This window comes from Castanea sativa, chromosome 1, assembly GCF_040712315.1.
Source record: "Castanea sativa cultivar Marrone di Chiusa Pesio chromosome 1, ASM4071231v1".
Classification (NCBI taxonomy): domain Eukaryota; kingdom Viridiplantae; phylum Streptophyta; class Magnoliopsida; order Fagales; family Fagaceae; genus Castanea; species Castanea sativa.
In genome coordinates this window covers 65,257,474-65,283,025 of record NC_134013.1, presented here as the reverse complement: position 1 = coordinate 65,283,025, position 25,552 = coordinate 65,257,474, and the positions used below count along the sequence as shown (strand labels likewise).

Below are 25,552 nucleotides of genomic sequence, written 5' to 3'. Positions count from 1 at the left end.
ACACGAACTATGCCTTCTAATGAAATCTTCAGCACCTCCAAGTTGAAGCTCCTCAAGAGCTAGTAAAAAGTGTCGTTACAAGGTATTGCAAATAAATAGTCAATATAGCAATTTGGTCCTCTTAAATGGGTACGCTTTTTTTCCCACTGTATGTTTGACATGAAGTCTTTGTAAACTTGTTGGTTGGTTGTGCAAATGTAGTAATTGGGTGAATAACGAAGTTGTCTATAACACTTTTTGCACCATGACCAGCTCTTTATTGATGATGAATTTGAAGTAGAAAGTCCAACCAGAATTTAAATTTGTTATTTTTGTCTGTTAGTTCTCTCTTCTTTGTCATTTTAAAAACATGGATAACTCTCTTAAAATGCTGTTTTAAATAATTTTTAATGGGTGGAAGGACAAAACTGACACAATTGTTAAAGTTAAATAGAACGAAATGACAAAAAAATAATTTTAGCAAACTAAAATGACAGTTCACTAATCTTATAAGATGTAATTTGTATTTTCCCCCCCTACCCCTCTCACCCCTTTTCTTTTCAACTCGTTATGTTTTTTTTACTTACTAACCTAGTTGTGTTAAATTAGAAGAAAAATCCTAATTAACAGAAGAGCAATAGTACAAATGTGAAATACAAGCAAGGCCATCGATGTTCTGATATTGATCGAGTGTTAGGAATATTTGAATCATTTGTTACACTTAAGAATGACCCTTCTTCATATTGCATTAATCATAACTTTCTCTTTTCCTGGGAATGCAAACAGTAACATACGAGGCATGTCATGATGACATGCGCTAAAGATGGTTAAGACATTTCTGATGAATCTAATCACCAAACCACAGCGTCTATAAATGGAGAATAATAGGATGCAAAAGAAGCCCCAGAAACCAAAAAGAGAAACTTTAACAAGAAACCAATGCCGTTAGTTTGGTCACTCATTTACAGCATCATGTACTCATATGATGGTTCAAATGGCACTTCTGCAATATATGGCAAAGGGCCCTGAATTAAGAATTGTAACAAAGCTCTACATATAGGAGCCATGTGCTAAAGGAAGCACAAAATCCAATTTCAACCTATACAGTCTCAAAGTACGATCCGAAGTTCACTCAATCTTGGTGGATTTCGGAAGTACATCAAAAGATTGCTTTCCTGCCCTTTGTGCTCAAATAACCATATTAACTGGTTAGATTTGTATGCAATTGCGTACAGACATATTAACAAACTTCACTAAAGACCTCGCAAAGTGATCCTGCTGAGCCACAATGACAGTTAAAACCTTTACAGCTTCTTCAAGGCAGTGGGAATAATCTGATCCTCAATTGATTTAGCAACAGATTGTGGTCCTGACTGAGTAGACGTAGGCCATTCATCTCATAAAGCTATGACACTACTTTCTTGATATTGAGCTATAATGAAAGCATTCTAGCCTTTTTTTTTTTTTGCTAAGTCATTCTAGCCTTTTCAACTGCTCCAATATAGTAGTACAATCTCCAAAGTGTAATATTATTCTGCAAGACAACGACATTTTATGAAGAATTAAAAATTATAAATATATTTTATTAAACATTTTCATGATTTACCTCTTTTTCAAGATCGACAAAAATTTCATCACATGATTGTGGTTCTGCCAGCTTTCCATGTTGGACGATTTCCACTACACGGTCGAGATTTTTTGGTGGTAGCTTCTGGATCAATTTACGAAGCTGTTGCTTCTCGGTAAGAGTCATAGCCCTGAAATTGAAGTTGAAATTTGAGGCATGTATTACATAGTGATGTGATAGCATCTGAATTGTATTTCATGGTCCTTCCACAAATTCTTTTTCTAAGGTTTTGCATTGGGGAGGCTGGGGAGGATGCACATTCTGTATTTTCTTTCTTGCTCATGCACAATAAACAAACAATAGAGAATACGGGAGTTTACCCCAAGGGAAAAGAGAGAGAGAGAGAGAGAAGACACAGCCTAAGCTGCAAAAACTCTCCGCAACCACAAAAAAACAGTAAAAGACCACCACAAAGCTCCAATGCTATGATGTAAAAATTGATTTTTTATTTTTACTTTTATTTTTTTAAGTAAGCCAATTGTCCTACACATGGACATGTGACTGAACTAATAGAAGTTAGAAACAAATAAGCTTACATAAGAACATATTTTGGAACAACTGACAACATTATTAAGAGTAAGAAATATCTCTACATTATCCTATATCCCATCCATCACATTGTGAATGGGAGAAATGTTCACTTTGAATAATATTTATAAGTACCTCACTTACAATTTCTAGTCCTAAGCCCACTCTAGTCCAGTCTACCACAAAATAAACGTTAGAGAATCTGATGAAAATCTTTCAAGACGTGTCTGCCAGAGTCAATCGAATGCATAGTAAACCAATACCTGCCTCAATTCATTGGAAGCCCCATGGCTGACAAATTGCAATGAACTCAATGCTTCCCATAAAGGAGACATGAGACCTTAATAATAAGAGGACATCAAGTACCATAAAAACCTAGTGTTGAAATGGAGGTATAGGTATTGAAAGGTATTGCTAAAATGCTAGAGCAGCAAGAAGAGCACATTGAAGAGCCTAAACAGAATAGTAAAATATTTGAATAATTTGTAGTAGATTTAATTCAGCCTGATAAAGATACAGATATGTTGCTTATCTTTGATGATGAGAAAGTTCAACTAGAGAGTGACAAAACAGTGGGTGCTCATGATGTGAAAATTGAGCTTGATGTATGTGCAACTTGTCACCTGTCAGCCCTCTATGGTGCATGAAGTTAAAAAACTTGATGAAGAGGAAAATATCGATACAATGGTGAATTCTATGGATCAACAAAAGGCTGTCCCATTTGCAACTTTGATTTCAAGACTTTGTAATTCCAAATGAATTTAATGATGTAAAACCCAAGGCTTCTTTATTCCCTTCTTTATTCTCAATGCTCCCAAAGGTGATTTTGGAATTAAAGCAAGAATCCAATGCTACAATTCTTATTCTTCAACCAAAGTCAAAGCAAGCATCCAATGGTACAATTCTTATTCTTCAATACTTCAAAACTTTGAGTTCAAGTTTTCTCCAGCCAAGGGAGAATGATGCAGGAGACACAAGGAGATATATATATATATATATATATATATATATATATATATATATATATATATATTTTGGTGGGTAAAACAAAGAGATATCTATTTTAATTTAGTATTTTTATTAAATATTGGAGGAAATTGAATTTTATTTTAGGTATCAGCACTTCATTAGGTTTATTAGTATTTGTATTCAATGTCCTAGAGTAAAGGCTATTTTTGTTTTTGGACTTGAATAATTGGGATTTCCCAGGTCATTTCAAATATGATTTCCTAGGTCATAGAATTAGGGTTTAGGTAGTCTATGTAAGCATAATATTGCACTCTTATGGAGACTGATTATTTTGACAATGAATAAAATTTCTCTTGAAAATCTTCCAATGATTAATGTGCTGTCTCTGAGCTGTTCTCTTTTGCTTGGTGCTGACTTCTATGTTACATATCCTTTATTTATTTATTTTTCTTAATTTTAGTGTTGCATCATTTTGGTCTGTCCTGCATCAGAGGTGACCTAAAGTCTCCCTGTCAAACTTACGCATACAACACCAATTCATAATAATGATACCCCTTTCCTCAAATATTTACATATACAAGCAAAGACCAATCAATATCAATATCAATATTTACATATACAACGCCAATCAATATCAATATATATATATATAAAAGCAAAGACCTCATGTTAGAGAGTATGAGGTTGTGCTATGTGGAGCGTTCCTTGAAGTTCTCTTTATGTAGGGTTCTAAATCAACAAAGTTTGCATTTATATCAAAGTATTAGTTCATTAAATTAGCCAATAGAGTAAATGCTTATATCATTAATTATTTATATCAAATGAATTTATATGATTATTTTTATTAATTCTATATAAGAGATAATTTTTAGTTGGAATAATAATAATAAATTTAGAATATGACATTCTTACTCATTATTAGTTGCTTTGACAACAATTGACACGAGCCATAAAAAAATTAAATATTTGTGAATTCACTAAAATTAATCTTAGTTCTTTAAATTTCCTAACTCCTTTTAGTCACATGTAATATATATGTGTGTGTTTTAATATAATTTTTCTACAATTTATATGAGAAACAATAATTGAAGGACATATGCATTTTTTTAGTAGGCATGAAACATGTTTATCTATATTGACCATTATATCAAGCAATTTTCAATTTGTAATTTTCAATTTGTGAACACACACATACACACACACGCACACACACACACGCACACACACACACACACACACATATATATATATATATAGTGTGATTTCTATTTTGTCTTTAAAATAACTAAAGATTACAATTTTTACAGTGAAATTTATTCAAAATTTTTTTTTTATTCATCGATAGTTTGGGGATATGAATTATGAATGTCTCTATTGGAAATTAAGGTGCCAACCAATTAACCTACAAAATTATTGGCAAACTTATTGAAATATTGGAGAAAACTAATAATAAGTTACACCACACATCGTGCGGGAATTTAGCTAGTTTATAATAATGATACCTCTTTCCTCAAATTATTCATTGTTAAAATTTTACACTTCACTTAAAGAGCCAAAGAGTTCTCCAAGGGAAATGCTAGTCCCCTCATTTCTCAAAGGCTTATAATAACTACTTACGTTAGAACTATGAGCTTTCAAGAGAATCCAAATCATCCTATATGGCTATATCCCCCTTAAAAGCATACAAATACTCCAAGAAAGGATCCATGGATATTGGATACTAACTCCCAATCTTGGACTGCTTGAGTGAAAGAAACATTCCAGTGAATACTCCTTGACACATCCAAATAGTCAGCCACCTTTGCATCTTTATTCCTTGCAATCAAGAAAAACTTCTGAGTACCGGATCTTGAAACTCTCATCGCTCCACTAACAGTCATTACCAAGAAAAAGATCTTAGTGCTTGTCCCCACCTCGTATCTTATAAAATCCTCAAACTTTAACCAACCTTAGCATATATTACCAAGCATTGAAGCACACACATGGCCATCTAAATTTGTTCTACTGAACTCAATGTCTTTCTAGAGAATAATGGGATTAGAGGGTGTTATACTGTTATTGCAAAACCATCCACATCCCAGAACAGTAGATTGTTCTCTCCAGCCTAATTCTCAACTCTCAAAAGCACGTTATAACCCTTTAGGCCATACATTTCAAAAAGGGTATTTAACTTGCAGTCAAATGCCACTGCAGTTGAGAAAAACACAAAAAGAGAGGAAGCGGTAATTAACCCAAATTTATTACCATATTTAATTAAATGGAGCACAACATACCTGCACGTGGACATTATAGCACCAAGAAGCTCCTCAAGCTGCTGCTCCATGTGGCCTAACTGAAAAACAAACATTAACCTAAACTCAGCAATTTCTGAACATAATTCTAAAACATGCTCACAACATATTCTGACATGGAGTCAACACCACACCCTCAGTATGAAAGTGTTGGTGATGTAACAGTAGATGCTATTTAAAGAATATACCATATTTTGTAATATCAAGAAGAATTTCAGAAAATTACTTTTGCAGAGAGTTCATCAGAAAATTTGTTCACTGTATCCTCAACCTCCAAGGTATCATTCTCTAGAAAGAACTGCAAGTCATCCATCTGGAGAAAGGCATAAACTTTGAAACATGAACTATCTTCATCAGTAAGTTGCTGATGACCAAGAGCACATTGTAAAGTACACAAACTAATATATTACACGCACACATACAAGCATGCTTGCATGTTAAGTTCCCTTTTGCCAATCCTACCGACTACCAACCCTCAGTTTTTTTTTTTTTTTTGGCTTTATAAGATTTGAACCTAAGACTACCACATCCCCACCCTGCCCTTACCACCTGAGAAAATATTTTTACACTTTCTTGTTCTTCTTTCTTCACATAAAGTAAACTCTTGTTCATTGTTTAATTCATTTTCTAAAGGAAAAAGAACTTTACTTAAGCAATGAAGTTAAAGAATAGTGGAAAAACATTGATCTTAAAATTTTACAAGATCTAACCATACTTGTACAAAGGGGAAATAAAAATATTCTTATCAGTTTACAGATAATTTTGAGCTAAACAAGTATAAGATCAAGTTGAACTAAAAGTGTGTACATGGAAAATGCATGTATATCTGTTTGTGTTTTCTTTTTTTTCTTTTTTTTTTGGGGGGTGGGGGTGAGGAGGAGGGGAGAGGGAGGAATCATGCATTTCCTATCCACTTCTCTCCTCATCCAGATGCACTCTATAATTTTTAACAACATATAACATCCCAAATCCAGTAAGCTACTCCAACTCTGGGCATCAAAAATGTTGTCACCTCTCTGTGGTCTTCCTCAGAACCTCTGTTTGATACCAAATGAAACTCCTTTCCCAGTTTAAAAATGACGGTAAAGCAGTACAAGACTCAAAATGGATCAGTAAAAATTAGTGTGTATTGGTCTGCATGTCAGATCCCATAGAAAATGAAAGAATGCAGAATACTAGTCAGTAATCACCTTAGGCCCCTCCAGAGCAGCACTCTTCTTAGGGGCTTCTGTAGTCTGGAAATAAGCAAAACAGAATAAGCAATCAATGTAACTAATTTATAGTGAAGAAACAATAATAATTAGAATAGAGTAAAATGAAATAGAAAATCTTCCTAGCATAAAAAGACAGTGAAGGCAACAAAAACAAGAAATCATAGATAAGTTTGTGATGAGGCACCATATCTCCCTACAAATCTTTTTATTTTAACTAATCTGGCTATCCAGCCTCTTTGATACTCTTGAAAGATAGTGAAATCTGGATCCCATGGACTTCTTTGATAAATGCCTCTTCTGTTCAACTTCAACAACAATTCATGGCAATGGGACTATCATATTTTTCGACCTTGGAAAAACCTATCTCCCACAACATCCTTCAAGCCAAATCTATCTTCCTACTATGGTAGTAGCTAACATAAACATATGACTCGGGTAATTATTATTTTGACCAAGAGTAGAGCAAAAGAATCTAGGTACACACTATTTCTTGATAAAATCATACCAAACCTCTATTAACTTCTCAATAGTCTCGAGAAAAAAATTATAAAGAAAATTAATAGTCCTAAGTTGGAATCATTTGGGTTTGCAGACTCTAACTCATCAAGGATGTCTCCATGAACTATTGTACCATTTCAAAAGCATGTACACATGATTGTTTTCATGATGCATTTTCCAACCCTATTAAAATGTAAAAATAGTAGAAACAATACCAAAAAGAAAAGTACGCAACTAGAACTGTGATTCACAGGAATAGCATGTGCAGGGAGATAGGACGACAGGATGACCTAAGAGGAAGAAGAAAAAACCTTGAGTTTCTTATGTGGAACCTGCCCTGCATTACTGTCATATGTGGCACCCGTATGATTCAATGGACGCTTTCTCCTTCTTACTTCAGATTGTAACTGACAGACAGCTAGAACAGGATCCAGCATCTGCATTTACATTACATAGTTATTGCAATATATATTACATTGAGTTATGTCTCATCAATCTTTTTTTTGATAAGTAATAATGCCTCATTGAAAAAAAGATGAAATAATACAAAGAACCAAAGGCCACAGGAATTGTACTAAGGAACCAGCAAAGTGTCAAAACTATAAAGCATGGAAACTACAACTATCAAGAAAATTAGTCAAAGGATTAAAAGTAAAGCTGCCCAAAGCATTTTTCCACTTGAACAAAGTCTAGAACAAAGAAAGCTTCAAGTCATGATTTGATCTCTCTCCCTTCAAAAGTATGAGCATTCCTCACCCGCCAAATACCCTAGATAAGGCAATGAGGGATCATGCTCCAAATCACAACAGTTCTGTGCTTGCTAAACTTGCCTGGCCAGCTAGCTAGAAGCTCCACAACACCACACTGCATAACCCAGTGAACCCCAAATAGTGAAAACACCACATTCCACATCTCTCTAGCTTTAGGACAGTGAGGTCTCATCAATCTTACTAAAACATCACCCAACATGGGCTAGCCCAACTAAATTGTAACAACTTAAGGACCCAAGTAATATATAACTTCATTACTGTTGCTCAAAGACAACACTGTACAAAATTGAAATTACTCAGAATCATTTAATGTAAGTAGATGGTCCTTTTCCATCATCCATTTACGAGCAAAAAAAGGGTGTAGGAATCCTGAAATACCTCATCAACTTCTGGTGAAAGAATAGATATACCCTGCCGCAGCAATGCCTTCAATCTTTCTTTTTTGAAATCTGAAAGTCCAGCTCCTATGCTATTAGTTAATAAAGGACCAGAAAATTTGTTCCTATACTCAATTGTATTGTTCCCCACGACATCCCCACATTTTCTTCCAGATAAGCTAGATGTTTGGGAAGCAGAAGGCAGAATATCATCATCTTGAGACAACAGTTCTACTACTTCACGTGCATAGTAACCAAAGTAATCTGGTCCTATATGAGTTAATTCCGATCTGGTGACTGTGTTCCTTGAAGCTTCTGACATAACAAGGAAGGCGACTGCTGCAAATGACAACTAGAGATAATGGAAAATTAAATGATAATGAAACCCCCTTGCTCTTAAAGTGAAAAAGAAAATGCACGCTGTGACGTAACAATTTTAAAACAAAAAATTGCAACCCCTTACAATTTATGTCACAATAAACTCTTAGCAAATCCTTTTCTCTTCCAATAACAAACACATGTGCATGTTGTACACCCTTTTGCGGTACTAATTCATATGTTGTGATGATGCAGCGTCAAGCACCTGGTATCTGAGTCAAATATTTACCACCAGTCTTTAGTGTCCTTATTACTGCTTACAAGCATTATTAATCATACACACAAAGTAAAAAGTTCAAAAGAGGATGCAAAATGTCTGACACCAACATAGTCATTACTATAAAGTCACCAATAGTCAATAAAGTTATCAGGTACATAATGGAAGCAAATAAGTTTAACACACAGGAAGGCCAAAAAGGTAGCATTCAAGCTCCCTCAAAAGTCAAAATATTATAATTTAAAAAACAAAACATCAATAAGAAAAATGAAAATATTAGCATTTAAGCTCCCTAATATAATTATAACTTTTTTTTAAAAATCTATAGGAAAAAGAAAGGGAAAACAAACCATCTGCATCCAAAGATCTGTCTCTATTCTCAACCATCTACAATCAGCTAGAAGTAACGTGTTGTTCTTTTGCCCATTCACATCACCAATTATCACATCTCCAAGTGCTTGATAGTCATAACTCAAACACAAAATATTCAACCAGCTAAAATTTACTTATTTTTTTTTAAGTAACAATAAACTTTATTGAAAATGGACTACTTCATGCAAAAAGGCACAAAGTACCCAATAATTACACAACAGACAAAGAACAACATGCTTATGTACATGAAGATATAGACTCTATAAACATTGGAATGGAATCACAAGATGTGAATCCCCAAGTTCGAGCCCAATCAAACAATAGGCCTCTGATCCCCTGATCCATCCTCATCCACAAACATAAGACTGATATGCTCCAGTCAAATAATCCACATCAAACACAACAAAACCAAATTCCAAATATTTGATGAATGCTTCCCCAACCAGTCACTCCACCCAAATAAAAGGCCAATTACTCTATCTGGTAACACCCAAGAGACCCCGAACGGTTTAAAAACAAAGCTCCACAGTGAATCAAGAGATGGTTCACTGTCTCCTCACTACACCGGCGCATACATAACCAATCTGCTATAGTATAACCTCTTCTCCTTAGCCTTAGGTTGTCAGAGTGAGAATCTTCCCCCATGCCACCATCCAAACAAAGAAGGAAACCCTCCTAGGGGCCTTCACACCACAATTACTTTTCCAAGGGAAAGTGACAAGAAAACGTCCCCAAAGCATTATAATAGGAGCGAATGTCAAAGGGCCCATTTTCCTTCATCCTCCACCCAGTCACTACCCTCAGTGTAAGGACTATGAGAGTCCAAATGATGAAGTAAAGTCGTCACATCTGCAGTTTCCAACGATCTTGATGGAACATCACATCCCAACTCCACCTCTCCCCCACCATCTGCCTCACCAACAAAGCCTCAATTGAAGCTTTCCGCTTAAAAGAATTCTCGTACAATACCAGGAAAGCCACTTTGAGAGGTTGGTCACTGCACCAACAATCATGCCAAAACTGAACTTGACTACCTACACCAATCTCAAACAGAATATTCTGACTAAACACCTCCCAACCCATCCTAATACTCTTCCAAAGACCACAACCATGAGAACCCCTACCCAACTTCAAACTCCATCACCCCAGCTAAAATTTAGCCATCATCAATTTCTTTATCTTAAATAAATTACAAAGAAGGCGACTAAAGAGAGGCGAGTCTGATATCTAAACATATAATCTACTAAATTAATTAGCTGTTAGAGATGCCACACAAATCTTTCCAGTCATTATCAAAAGTTAGTGGTATAACCATCAAACAATAGTCCCAGATATTTAGTCAGGGCATCATTCTGTCTCAAAAATTTTCAAACACCAAGCTGGAAATCACAGTTCTGTTAAATCTAGATACAGTATTTTGTGCATTAGAGCTCGAGTCCTTCTCTTACTGAGCTACAACCAAAATTTTAACTTGCCCACATTCAAATTGTTAAATCAATTGTTAACTTTGAACGAAAAGCAGTAGGCTAGAAAATTGATGAGTAACTTGAAATTGTAAATAACAGAATCTTATACACTAAAAAATTGAAAAATTCTCAGAGAACCATTTTATTCCAATGTGACCAATGCATAGTTATAGGAACTTTTTAGGGTGTTTGATAGCCTTCTTTGAATATAAATTTTTTACAAATGATCTTGAATGCCCTACAACTTTGCGGAAAGGCTAAATTAATGTAATAAAATAAGATAAGATAATACAAGTAAATTTAGGCCTAAAATAAGGCTCAATGAAAAAAAATTATGGATTACGGGCTCATTCACCTTAATTTCAGGCATACATTTTCTTGAGAAATTCCAAAGAAACTTAATCCATGTCACTTGTAGTCAATGTAAGTCTGAAAATTCATCATGTAATCTTTAATAATGAACTATCAAAGTTCATCTTGACCCCATATTATCTTATTAGAGTTGTACTTCGGTTTTTCTTCAACAAGAGAAAGTCCACCAAAAACATAGAATCCAACAATTTGAGAAAAACACAAAGATCAAGAGACATTATAAAGAAAATCCAAGGTTTGTGAGAGTTGAGAGTTAACACCTCTTGATACAAATGTTGTGACATCACCTTAACCCAAAAGCTTAAGCCAGTCACCACTCATAACTACCCAACATACAACTCGACTAAATCAACCACAACTTACAATCTAATATTCCAACAAGAGAATGCAAGTGAATAGAAGAAGAATAAGATTAAATACCAAAAGATTCAAGAATTGATAGTAAGATTACTTTTAATAATATTCCAGCAGTTTATTTTAAGTTCTAAGGGTGTGATTGCCTTCTTCTGTTGCTTAGGAAAACGTAGGTGTGATTGCCTAGTGTTTATCTTTATCTATTTCAAGTTCAATATAGTGTTTTAACACCATAGAGCCATCAAACCTGATTCAAGAACCCTTCAAGATATCAATAAGAAATCTAATTTTGTGCTGAACTCTTAAATATCCCACATCAAAATTGGTATCAGAGGCCATTCAATCTTCAATCCTCTGTCAAGAGCTCAGTTTGAAAATTTAGGTTTTCTTAATCAACACGAAAACATAATGAAAAAAAAATCAAGAAAATGGGTTTCATTGATACTTAAAAAAAAAAAAAAACTTATAGATTTCTTCTTATATGTGCAAGTTTAGTACCCAACTAAACTTTAAAAAACAACAACTTGAATAATAAGGACCACTACATAGTCTATATAAAACTTGATTGACAAGTAAATAATATTCCAAAAAAAAGATTCTAATTTCCGACATACCCTAAAAACATTCACACACAATGAACTAATACCATATAACCATATTCTAGAAATTTCAGAAAGCTATAATAAAAAAATAAAATCTGGGTCATACACGGAAAATAAATTTGCCCCAGAAAAAGAAAAAAGCATTAGAAACGGAAAAAAAGAAAAATGCTTCGGGAACTTAGTTGCCATGTTTTTTCGGGACAACCAAACAGAACTTAAGCTAAGAAAATCTCAGGAATTTGAGCAAAAACATATCACAGAGAGAGAGGGAGCTTACGTGATTGACAAATGTAAGGAGAGAAATGGGCAACGGAGAATGGTACCGGTACGAGGTTGAGAGTTGAGAGTTGAGAGTTGAGGGAGAGAGTGAAGAAGCTAAATTGTTATTGGAATGTATATTTGTGTCTGTGACTGTTGGTGTACGTGAGAAAGGTTAGGAATTTAAATCCCAAACGTAACAGACTGTGTATAAATAATTATATATATATATATATATATATATCTCCAATAAGGGAAATGAGACTCAATGAATGACTGATACACCTCATTATTCCCATGTTCAGCACTTTATAAAAAGAATTTTGTAAAAATATTTAAGAGCTATGCTGATGATCTAATCTTTTATCGAAAAAAATGAATGGTACATATAAGCATGTGCATAGGATGGGAGGATTGCACGGACTCGAAAAAATAATTAGATATTCAAAAAGGTTTAGAATAGATTTTTGTTTTTTTTTGTTTTGTTTTTTTATTTATTTATTTTAAGAATGGTATGGATTATGGAATGAAAAAATAAAGAAAAAGAAAGTTACACAAATCTTGATTAAAATAAAAAAAAGATACCAATCCCAAAATCTTGTAAAAATAATCTTCATTTTTTTTAAAGTTTGTGATAAATATAAAATAAAATAAATTTTTTTTTTGTCACACCCGGATGAAAGAGTTAGTAATGTCACAACCATTACACACTATAATTTATTAGTGATTTGCATTCTAACTCCTAATCCTTACTTTTAGAAACACACATTTTCATTCCAAAATGTACACATTGACCTAACCCACATGTACATTTTCTTGGAGAAGATATGAGAGTTAAGGTTTGGAGGGCATAAAAGAGCATTTCAGCAACCCATATTGGAGAATCTCACCAACTTGCAATCCACAAAATTTGTTTTATATGAAGCAAAAAAACTTATATACTTCCAGAATAGTGTTCCGAGCTCTCAAAGGGGGTGAGCCCCATATATGAGACCCACCATAAGACCCACCGCTTTGCGAGAGCCTGAAATACTGTTCTAGGAGTATGAAAGAATTGCCCTACATGGATAATCTCACGGGCTTATTGTATAAAAAGATTTTTTTTCTCATTTATCTTAGTTCCATACGAAAATTTCCAAATGAGTTTGGAGAAACAGAAATTATAGAACTCATAAGCCCAAGGACAATGCATTGTACGATACCCCCATGCAAACAATTCCTTTTGTACATCTCTCCACACCTGACACTCAAAATTCCCAATAGGTGTCAAGCTGAATCACCATGAATGCTAGTGGACATGATCTCATAAATATAACAGATCCAAAAGTCACCGTTCCCTTTATAGTAACAAACCAAATTGAGCTATGATTTAAGTATTTAACCAGATTGCCTTAATGATGCAAAACCTTATAGGCTCGTTCATCAAAAAAAAAAAAAACCATATATGCTCAATCTCATTAAAAAAAAAAAAAAAAAAACCCTTACCCAGGTCCAATTATGCTATGACATACTGCCCAAAACGTGGGTTGTTGTGAAACCCACACGCTATTGTTTAGTTACTTTTTGCTAAATATCACAAGTTTGACATATAAAAGACCAGGGAAATTAAATTACATTTAGTTATTTTCTAGTTACAGCCTAAGAAAAAGAAAATTACATGGAAAAGATCACTAATCTAACCTTTGATCTAAACTCAGAGTCTAAGTGACAAGATAAGTAGGTGTTAGATATTCATTCCACCTAATTTGAAAATCGGAGTTCTAGGAATTAATGACCAAATTATTACTTCATCACTAAATCAAACAATCCTATCATTTAATCCACTATTCTATAAAACGTAATTAAAAAAAAACATAGAAATAACTTGTGAGACTAAATAAATAGAACTAGTTAAAATCCATGAAAAGGAAGATTATTACTTTGCTTCATGAATCCATACTTAACTCATTTCATGCTAAACAGACTTTCATGGATTTACCTTTTCCATATATAGTTATTCGCATTTGATGATATTTCATAATGATGACAAATATCTCATGTGATTATGCTCTTCAAAAATCTTAATCCTCTCATATCCTTCATTATCTCATAGGGAAATTCTTATTTAATGCACAACTGAACCTTAAAATTTAATTCAAATTCATGGTATCATAAGAGAAAAACACATATTGTTCACAGCGTGATTAAAAAGAAAAAAGAAAAAAAAAGTTGAGTTAGAAATACCACTTGCATGCACTGCCTCCAAAAAGAAGCTTTAGTGGTAGATCTTTTCCAAGGTTTGCAAATGAATGAATCTTTTCATTGATCAAGCCTCCATTTTCATTTGAAGATCCATGAAACTTCTCCCTATGGTGGAATGAAGGGAATGTGTTGTTGATGTCTTGAGGACGATTTGGAGATAACAAACGATAGTTCATCTTGATGTGCCTAGTAACACCATGAATCTTGCAATTGGATTTGATAAGCGTTAAAGAACCTTCGGAGTGATGGATTCTAATGCAGTGGTACATAATTTAATTTGTGGGTAAATTTTTTTTTGTGATTTTCCAAATTGATATTCTAATATTTGATAATTTGATAGTTACAATGGGAGATAGAAGATTTGAATGCTAAATGTCTTAGTTAGAAATATAAAAAAGTGTCAATTGAGTTACAAGGTTCTTGGTGGCCGATTCCATTAAAACTTGATATTGCATGATTTTCCAAAGCAATGTTTTGATATTCGCACAAAAATGTATGTTTGATTATTAAAATTTCTTATGATGTTTCAAATTGAACTCGCAATCTTTTGAAATTTTTACTCTTTAAGGTTATGAAATGATGACTATTTTAAACTCAAACTTGAATTTGATATCGAGTGCCATATTGGGCGTTTACATTGGTGTGTGCGACTAAGACAATTTTATCTCCCAATTATATTTTAAAATAGGGAGTCGGTTTAGAGTCCATAATTGACATACGATGTGCACATTGGTGAGACATGTAGAAAGAAACCAATGAAAAAGATGAAGTTTATAGAGAAGCTTCACCAAGTTTTGTAAAAAGCATTAATTCTTCTGATGCACACCAAATTTGATGGATAAAATCTCTCTTTCTCAAATTCCCACCTCCCCCCTCCTCACTAGTAAAATTAAATTCTTGAATCAGCTTCAAACATACAACTAAATAATGTTATTCAAGGCTTCCTAAAGAAAGCTCATCGACTCCTTTTGTTTTTAGAAGAGTGATTTTAGGAAGATAACAGACCATTGCACTCGATAGTTTTGAACTTTCAACAAATGACCCTGGTCATTTGGGCATAAAAACTTAAAAAAGGAACCAACATAAGGGGAAAAAACAGAAGCAATATGATAAAATTCGAATTGTGACAGAGAAACAAGCTTGTTGTCTTTTATGCTTCTTACTAAATTTGTGGTTTTAAGTATCGTCACTTGGCTATGACCAAAAAAGAGAATAGAGAAAAAGAGAACCCTTTCTTGGCTAAAAGAGAAAGCAAAGAACAAAATCACTTTTGTTTTTTAAATTTACTTACTCTTTGCTTGATTCCCTATCATGAAGAAAGTCCGAGACACACCTTTATTTCTCTAGGGGTAAAGTACAACAAACCGCTGCACGTTAATCAACAGTTACATTGCATAATGGATCCTCTACATTGAGGCAAACAATGGGTCAACAATTACCTGCCTAAGCTTTCCCTTGTCCCCATAAACATAGCAATCTACATGAAAGAATCAAGTCAGAATGTACCATTAAGAATTTTATTTATTTATTGATAATATAATGTACTAGGATTATTCATCAAAAAATGAAAAGTACTAGGATTTATTTTTTTCATAAAAATATTGAAATTCACATAATAATATATGGAAGTAACCCCATGCCATGCACCAAATACAAATTTTGTGGGCCAACCAGAAAAGTTAAAGCTGTGTAAATAATGTCACCATGGTATCTCTGTGTCAAGTTATCCAAAGAACTGAACCACATTGGAAGCAAAGAAGGTGATTCAAATGAACTTTATTCCTTCTTTGATGAATATAAAAAGGATAAGCCCCTGTTGTAAGGAAAACACTCACAAGCCATTGTTTCTTCTACAACCAGAACAGCACCATAGACTTTTACTGTGTCCTGCTTTGATTAACCAGTAGTAACCAACATGGCCACCACAACACAAACATCAGCCAATGCACAGCGACTGATAAAAGGTGACAGACTAATGTTCTCGTCCTCCGATGACAATGTGATGTCGAAGCAAATTCAGGCAACCCATGCTCCTGATGACCGTGAGGTTGATGTCAGGCCTCTTCTTCATCTCATTGAGGACATATTCAAACGTGCCACTCCAACCACTGAGGCCATTGTTGTGCCGGTAATGACTTAATGCAAATTTATATATTTTCTATTATTAGAATGAATGATTAAATGATTAAATTCATAATTTCCTAACTGTTTTCAACAATTAGTAATTTATCATCTCATCAGAGTAAGTAGTTGTAACTTTGTAGGACATCCATTTAGTTGCGCCTTTTTGGCACTTAGCTAATCCATTATTTTTTAACTTTGTATAGGGCATTCAAGCGCATGCAGAAGCTTTGGAGAACAAGACCAACCAAGCCAGCTCCGTTAATGTGCCTGAAGGATTGGCATATCTCATTGATCAACTTGCGTGTGAGGTTATTATAAACCAAAAAAGATAGAATTTTTTTCCAGACTGGTTTGAAGGACCTCCATTATGTGATGGTTCAAATGATTATATACACATGTTTTTAGTCATGTGTTGATCTGTTTGATAATAATGAAATTTGTTTAAATGATTTAACGAATCATGTCATTAAAGTATCCATATATGGATAATTATATGAATGGTCACATAACAGGTTGAAAGAGATCCATCCAAATTGCTTTGGAAAAAAACTTCGGCATTCTCAAAATGGGAACTCTCTCTCTCTCACTCACTCACTCTCTCTCTCTCTCTCTCTCTCTCTCTCTCTCTCTCATGTTTTATGTGGTATGTCATTTACTTATTTTTAAGTACTGAAAATTGTACAGCTCTCCTGCAAGTGTTCGGGTAGCGGGGATGCACATACAATTGCAATCTCAATATTGAACATGCTAACAAATTATTCATGGGATGCAAAACTGGTGCTGGTCTTGTCGGCCTGTGCAGTGAATTTTGGGGAATTCTGGCTTCTAGCCCATAATTGCACTACAAATCAACTGGCCAAATCAGTGGCTATCCTTAGAAAAATACCTGAACTATTGGAGCGAACTAGCATGCTGAAACCCCGGTTTGATACGATAAATAACCTTGTAAAAGTGATGGTAGACGTTACCAAGTGCATTGTGGAGTTTAGGGAGCTACCACCTCAGTACATCACAACTGAAGTCACTGCACTTTCCACGGCCTTGACCCTTATACCCGTTGCTGTCTATTGGACCATCAGAGGTGTCGTGGCTTGTGCATCGCAGATTGCTGGCCTTACGGGGTTGGAGTATGTTTCCCTATTCATGACTCTTCTCTTTATTTATTTAATTTCTTTTTTTATGAAGGGTTTTAAAAAAAAAACTTTTACACTGTTTCTTAAAACTTTTTTTTTTTATTCACACTTATATTTTTATATTAATTTTACGTGGACATTCACACATCAATTGTAAATATTGATATAAAATAAAACAGTAAAAAGAAAATGTTATATTTATAATTTTTTTTTTAAACTGCTAATGTGGTGAGTGGTTATTGGTAAGTAAAAATGTGATATCAGTAGTAAGTCTAGTTAAAAATCAATAAAAATTTGTTACAATAATAGTTTGTAAAAATATTGTAAAATAGTTTATACCTGTAGTTTTAAATGATATGACAATATTCTTTTCTTTTTAAGTATTGTCCATTTTGCATATTTCATGAACTACATTAGATTTTACAAATCCAAAGGTTTACATATTGTCATATCATTTAAAATTTTTAAATGTTGTGGAAGTCTATGCATCATTAGATCTAAAAAAATAAAATTGAACCTTGAAATGGATGAAATTGACAAGACTTGAAATAGAAAAGATCGTGTTTCGTGTGTTGAGTCCTACTTAAAGAGGATATGGGTATACAAATTAATGTTAGAAAAAATATTTTTTTGAAGAAAAAATTAAAAAAAAAAATTAAATGATTACATTCACCATTAATTCCTAAATTCAAATTAACTCTCTACTTTACCTCTATTTGTTTGGCTCATTTATTAAAAGGAAGTCTGGCCCTTTATGCAAATAGAAGCAAACTTCTTGAAATTATTGCATATGGTACACAAATTTTCCTTCTTCTCATTCTTGATGTTTGGCAATCTGCATCTATACAATGCTAGTAAATCATGTAAGCTTCCTTTAAGAAATGTTGAATTTAATCACTTACCTCACAAGAGAGTGACCTAAATTCTCACTTAATAAATGAAGCTCAACACACGAAATTTTCAACTTTTTTTTAAAATTTTTTATTATATAAGATAGAAATTCTACTTTACACAAATTTTCTTTCTTCCCATTCTTGATGTTTGGCAACCTGCATCTATACAATGCTAGTAAATTATGTAAGCTTCTTTTAAGAAATGCTGAATTTAATCATTTACCTCACAAGAGAGTGACCTAAATTCTCACTTAAGACTACTTACTCTGGTACATTGATAATTAGTAACCTTAAAAAAGTTTAAGGGGTTAGAAAATAGTGAATTCAATCACCAATAATACTCTTATGGAATTGTTACTGACTGTTGCATTCAGGCACATAGTATCAACTACAGAGTCTTGGGAGCTATCTAGCTTGGCTCACAAGGTCGGCAACATGCAAAGCCACCTAGCAGCTCAATTGTCTACATGCTATAAGCATATAGGTGAGTTTAGATGCATTGAGATATCATAGATGCGTGTACTTAATAAGCAAATCAGACTCATAAGATGAATGTTGGATATTGTAACATCATAATCTGGTGCAGATGAAAGAAAACAAATGGAAGCTTATCAGAACCTTCATCGTTTGATGGAAATGATCCATATTGACAACCTGAAGGTTCTCAAGGCATTGATTTATCAAAAGGATGACCTGCTGCCACTTTTTGATGGAGTCACCAAAAGAAGGGTATACAATCCTTTCATCTCTTACATTTTAACAAAACTTTAACATTATTGCCCACATATATTAAATTGAGAACTACCTTTGTCTCACCTAAATTCTTAGCTGTGTAAATATATTTCCAAAGTCTTTCTATTATAATGAATTAGCTTATAACCCCATGCATATGTATGGATATACTTAAAGATATACAATAAGATGTATAATATAATTTCAATATATATAATTTAAATACTATTGACAGTCATTTTTATATTTTTTTAATTCTTTAAAAAAAATTGGAAAGATATTATTAGGTAAATAATATAAATTGTTTATGTTTTTTTTTTATAAAATTATTGTGAAGCATTTTTTTTAGGATTCATTTATTCTAAAATCTTTGATTTTTGTATTTAATAATTCATTTGGATGAATATTTATGATGTGGTTCCACATTTTATTCTAAAATTAAGAAATAAATCTCTTTAAGAATAAATAATTTAGGATACATGGTGCAAAATTGAAACTTTAATTTGAAATTCTAATTTAAGTTTCTTTCCGCTTTACCTATTATTATATATATAGATTTTTATTTTTTAAACGTACTACCCTTGTACCCTTTCTACGTATGTAATAAAATGTTGCATTTTTACCCCCCTAGAGTTTTGCTTTTAAGAACCAGTCAAAAGCAAGAACTGATAGGATTCTGGAAAAGGAAGTGAAATGGAAATGACTAACTAATACAAATCAAGAAGGTGTAAGAATATCTTTGCAGATTATAGTACTAACTATATGTGGTATTCTTTTAATGACCAAATCAGGTTAGCATCGATGTCCTGAGGCGAAAATATGTCTTACTGCTCATATCAGACGTAGACATCTCGCAAGAAGAGGTTGCTATTCTCGAACAGATAAACAATGAGGCTCGGCAACATGAAGTTGTGTGGCTCCCAATCTTAGACTCAAATGCCCCATGGACTGGGGACAGGCAAAAGCATTTTGACAATCTGCAGGCTTCAATGCCTTGGTACAGTGTGCATCATCCTTCCTTGATCGAGCCGGCAGTGGTCAAGTACATCAAGGAGGTTTGGAATTTCAGGAAGAAGGCAATTCTTGTGGTGATAGACCCACAAGGACGAATTTCAAGTCTAAATGCACTCCACATGATGTGGATTTGGGGGGGTACTGCTTTCCCTTTCACCAGTGCTAGAGAGGAAGCTCTATGGAAGGAAGAGACTTGGAAACTTGATTTGTTGGTGGATAGCATTGATCCACTGATAAATAAGTGGGTAAGTACATCTTCACAATTAATTATCAGCTTTTTCTCACAGAACTTAACCATTACAAATTGATCCACATGTGCATGCCTAAATGTCAAAATTGCTCACATCAAACACATAAGAAAAGTATTTAGGGAATAAGTTAGGGGCGTAGCTATGTGTAAGGATGGGGGCCAAAATTTTTTTATATATATATATATATATATATAATTATTTTAATGTTTTCAAATTTTAATCTATAAAAATAAGAGTTGGCTCCCAAATATTTGATCTAGTTCAATGATACTCTTAAAAAAATAATTGGTCTAATAGTTATAAAGACATAACATTTTTTTTTCGCAATTTTATTTTTTATTGTAAAATGTGTTCTTATATCTATTAAATATTTGACTAAGTTTTTTACCAAACATGTTTGAATCTATATCTTTTTCAATCAGTTATGTGGTAATTAATAAGTCATTGACTTATTAAAAAAATAATGTCATTAAAACTATACATGAAATGTCTCTTTAGTTGCCACATAATGGGTTAGAACAAAATAGCTTCAAATATACTTGGTACCTAATTTATTCCTCCAAGTTTTGGATCATTCATATTTTTGAAAATTTCATTAGTTCAATTGGAAGATTTTTTTCCTTACTTTAGTATAAAATTTGATAATTTGTATCGAAAATGAAAATTTTTAAGAATTTTACTATAAAAATGATGAAAATGAATTTTATTTTATGAAAAATTGACATCAAACATAATTTTGATTAAAATACTAAGTTTTTTTTTTCTCTTTTTTTGGGTGTGTGTAAATATATAACTTATCAAATAAAAAAGTGTATGTATAATAAAAAAGCGTGTGTATATGTGCATATGGAGGGTTGTCTTGATAAATATATTATTGTTACAACTTAGTCCCCCTAAACAAAAATTTCTGACTCTGCCCCTACGAATAAGTATTTAGGTATTCTCGGAGTATAAGTGATATTGTACTCCAAACCAATAAAAACAAGCCAACTAATATGAAAATGTACTTCTTCATATGATTTGTTGAGCTTATGTTTTATTTTAGTATTAAATGACTTGTTTTTAGTGCTTTAGAGTATTCACAGTAAGAGAGCTAAAAAATTTAGCTTTTAGCAACTCAAAAACATACTTTATCTATTTTAACAACATATTTTACAATGTACCCAACATCAACACTTGTATTTTAGCATACACCACATTAAAATAATATAAACAAACTAATAAAATAAATATAATAAATCATAACTCACAGCCATCATCAACCTCAACAATCCACTACTATCGTCAACCACAACCCATAAACACCCACCCTAACTCACTGCCACCATCAACCCTAACCCATCGCCACCATCAACCACAACCCACAAACACCCACAGCAACCCACTGCCACCAAGAAAACCAACACAACAACAATAGCCACATCTACCACCTCTAACGTCGCCCCACCGGCCACAACCATAAACCACAATAGTAGAAAAAAAAAATCCAGCCAACCAACGAATTTGACCGCCACAAATCCATGAATCTGACTACCACGAATATCCATAACAGCCAAACCCATGAATCTGGCCACCATAACCAATCAAAACCCGCTGGAGCACAACCAACAAAAACCCACTAGAGCACAACCATGCTGATGCCCACGAATCCAATTTCACAACCACGAAACCACTAGAGCACAATCCACCGAAGCACAATCAGACCCGCAAAACCACCGATGCCCATGAAATCGCTAGAGCATAATCAGACCCACGAACAACCACGAAACCATCGGAGCACAATTAGACCCATGAACAGCCAATCTAATCTCACAATCAAACCCAGTCAATAGAGAAGTGAGAGAAGAGAGAGAGAGGAGGGAATAAAAAAAATGTTATTTATGTTTGCCTACATGCTACAGTGAGCTGTTATTGATAATAGCCCACTATAGCATGAAGGTAAAATATAGCTAAAACTTTTAGCTATACCAACTTTATTGTAGGGCATTTTTTGTGTGGTTAAGATGCTAAAATAACTTTTAGCATCTTTATTGTGAGTGCTCTTACTTGGTGTATTTACTATTTATATCTTAAAAGTGCATTGTGCTTCTTATACTAAGAGTCTATTTGGTTGGAGGATGAAAAAGTGTGAAAGGGTAGAAAAGTGGGAGGATAGAGGAGATTAGTTTCACTAATTTGTGTTTGGTTGGAGGGTGGAAACGTGAAGGAAAGGAAAACTTATTTTTTTGGTTGAGAAAAAAAAATAGAGGGATAGAAAATGTGGTTTGTCTAAATTTACTTTATGTCCTTATTTTATTATATATAAGAAATTATTTTCTTTGTAATAAAATATTACTTATTTATCAATTAAAATTAATAAGAGTTGTTGATTTGAGTTGTGGCAAGCCCCCACCAATGCTTTGGCAGTCCCATGCCATGCATGCTAGGGTGTAAAAGAATGGGGTAGTGCTCACACATGTAAGCTATTTTTTATTACAAGAAGTACTACGTCCACAATTGTTTCACAACAAATTATAAATGGTAAGTTGTTATTAGTTTTAATTTGAATCTATAACTTAAATTACTTATTTGTCCACTCATAATAACCTTAAATTTAAGATTTGTTGTAAAAAATATTTTATATAACATTTCTCTTTTTTTTTAATTATAAAAAGAATGTTAAATCAATTCCTTGCTTCATTTAGATATCAGAAGAAAAATATATATGCTTGTATGGAGGAGAGGACATGGAGTGGATCCGAAAGTTTACAAATGCTGCTAGTGTTGTGGCACAAGTGACAGGCGTTTCCTTGGAGTTGGTTTATGTGGGAAAGAGCAACCCAAAAGAGCGAGTCAGGAGAAACACTGTAGCCATCAGCACAGAAAAACTCAGTTATTGCTGGCAGGACATAGCTCCGGTTTGGTTTTTTTGGGTTAGGATAGAAAGTATGTGGCAATCCATGATGCAACTGGGCAGAACTGTAGAGACCGATCCTATAATGAAGGAGATCATGTCAATACTTAGCTTTGATGCAAGCGAAGGTGGGTGGGCCTTGCTTAGCAGAGGATCAGCTGAGATGACCAAGGAAAAAGGGAGCACATTCTTAACTTGCTTTTCTGAATATGAACAGTGGAAGGGTCAAGTACAGCAAAAGGGTCTTGTGGCAGCCATTAATGACCACCTTAAGAAGCTTCACTCTCCACATCACTGCAGTCGCCTTGTGCTACCTGGGACGGCTGGGAGGATACCAGATAGAGTGGTATGTGCAGAATGTGGCCGATCTATGGAGAAGTTTGTTATGTATCAATGCTGTGATGAATAAACAGGAACATATAGTACTGGTATATATATATATTAAGCGTTGAAGATTTATAAGAATATATTATTACTAACATGTTCCTAACAAAATAGGTGTGGCTTGTGAGTATGAAAAAAATTGAAATTGTTCATACTATGAATTTTATTCTTGGTTAAAATTTGAAATATAATAAGAAATTAAGTAGTGTGGTAATTATGTGATTCTCAAGAATGAAAGGATCCCTATACTTTTTTTTTTTTTGGTATTATTCTCACAAATCTATATTGAAGATTGAACTGTAGGGGTGCTTCCACCATTCACCGCAAACTGTAAAAACTAGCAATGAACACTCTAATTTGGAAAAACTTAGCAATTTGCACCCACCATTAATTAACTAACTGTTAACTTTATCAATCACTTTCATGGCACATGACCTTTATAAAATGAAGAACCAAATTGCCTCTACACATTTTTTATAAAAAGTTTCAACTTATGACACCTGTTCTTAATGATAACTCTTTATCATCAGATCAAAACACCAATCGGTTTTAGGTGTAGGCAAGAATTGAACCCCAAATCTTTTATTCAACCATCAGCAACTTTGCTAGTTAAGCTCACTAGAATCTACTCTTGAAATGACCAAATTGCCCTACTCTGATTGTCCCCTAATTATAGGTGTACATGAAACCTACCAACTCGACCAAAATTGATCCAACCCAACCCAACCCAACTTGACGCTTTGGGTTTGTGGGTTGGGTTGGGTTGGGTTGGGTTGGAATTTTATTTTAAGTCCAAGGTTGGGTTCGAGTTGATGGTTTTTTCAAATCATCTTACCCAATCCAACCCACCAAGTATATAAGTTTGTTTTATTATCATTATTTTTATTTTATTTAGTTTGATTGATTTTGGTATTTTAAGAAATAGTTTTGATGATTTTGGAATAAAATTTAAGCATACTGTATGAATTCTAATAATTTATCAAAAAAAATTAAAAAATTAATAAAAGTCTAATATTTTACTAGATATAAAACATATATGCATAACCCATTGATCCAACTTAACCCATACACACCCTATCCCCAATTCCTAATTTAAATATAGCCGCGTGATGCATGTCACATGTCCACGCACAAATAATCGCTTAACACCATCTACCTAAATCACGACGAGGTCGTCAACAGACAATGGTTGAGTTGCAATCACAACATCTCCTAATCTTGGCCAAAGAATGATGAGGTAAGGCGAGACACCAATAGTGACTAAGGCAATATCATCATTAGGACTCCTAATCTCAGCCAAAGCATAGCAAGGCTGGTATCATCAAATGTCATGAAATTTCTTGAAATATATGAGTTTTTTATTTATCGTAATTTTTTGTGAGAGAAATGGTTTAAACCCCAAATTGGTTATGTAGTGGTTTTGTTAATTTATTATCAATTAAACCAATTATGTACTCACAATTATATCGATTTAATCAATAGAACCAACAAGTCACCATATCTAAACAGTAAAATATTAAAAGCCATAATGCAATAGACGCTAATATAATGACGAAATAGAAAGCAGATGGAGAACGTCTTTGAAGGAAAACCACTGCGAGAGTAATTCATTGGT

At 33.6% G+C, this 25,552-nt stretch overlaps 2 protein-coding genes across 4 annotated transcripts; one reads left to right on the top strand and one right to left on the bottom strand.

The window, feature by feature from the left end:
- Positions 1-879: 879 nt before the first annotated feature.
- Positions 880-12,432, bottom strand: LOC142621306 (uncharacterized). Of its 3 annotated transcripts, none has more exons than XM_075794628.1 (9): positions 12,292-12,432; positions 8,717-8,843; positions 8,255-8,605; positions 7,418-7,543; positions 6,585-6,629; positions 5,621-5,707; positions 5,377-5,435; positions 1,586-1,736; positions 880-1,513 (listed from the first exon to the last, which is right to left on the bottom strand). In XM_075794628.1, exons 3-9 carry the CDS (start codon positions 8,573-8,575, stop codon positions 1,448-1,450), a joined length of 855 nt encoding a protein of 284 aa, XP_075650743.1. In that variant the 5' UTR covers positions 8,576-8,605; positions 8,717-8,843; positions 12,292-12,432; the 3' UTR covers positions 880-1,447. The 3 variants fall into 3 exon arrangements, with proteins under 3 accessions (XP_075650743.1, XP_075650748.1, XP_075650753.1); XM_075794633.1 differs by having other exon boundaries at positions 8,717-8,836; positions 12,292-12,427; XM_075794638.1 differs by lacking the exon at positions 12,292-12,432 and having other exon boundaries at positions 8,255-8,592; positions 8,717-8,847.
- A 3,910-nt stretch (positions 12,433-16,342) lies between these two features.
- Positions 16,343-24,169, top strand: LOC142642170 (protein SIEVE ELEMENT OCCLUSION B-like). The gene is made up of 7 exons (XM_075816528.1): positions 16,343-16,641; positions 16,841-16,945; positions 17,322-17,764; positions 19,038-19,147; positions 19,250-19,392; positions 20,187-20,654; positions 23,345-24,169. The coding sequence occupies exons 1-7, from the start codon at positions 16,429-16,431 to the stop codon at positions 23,960-23,962; spliced, it is 2,100 nt and encodes a 699-aa protein (XP_075672643.1). The 5' UTR covers positions 16,343-16,428; the 3' UTR covers positions 23,963-24,169.
- Positions 24,170-25,552: the final 1,383 nt, after the last annotated feature.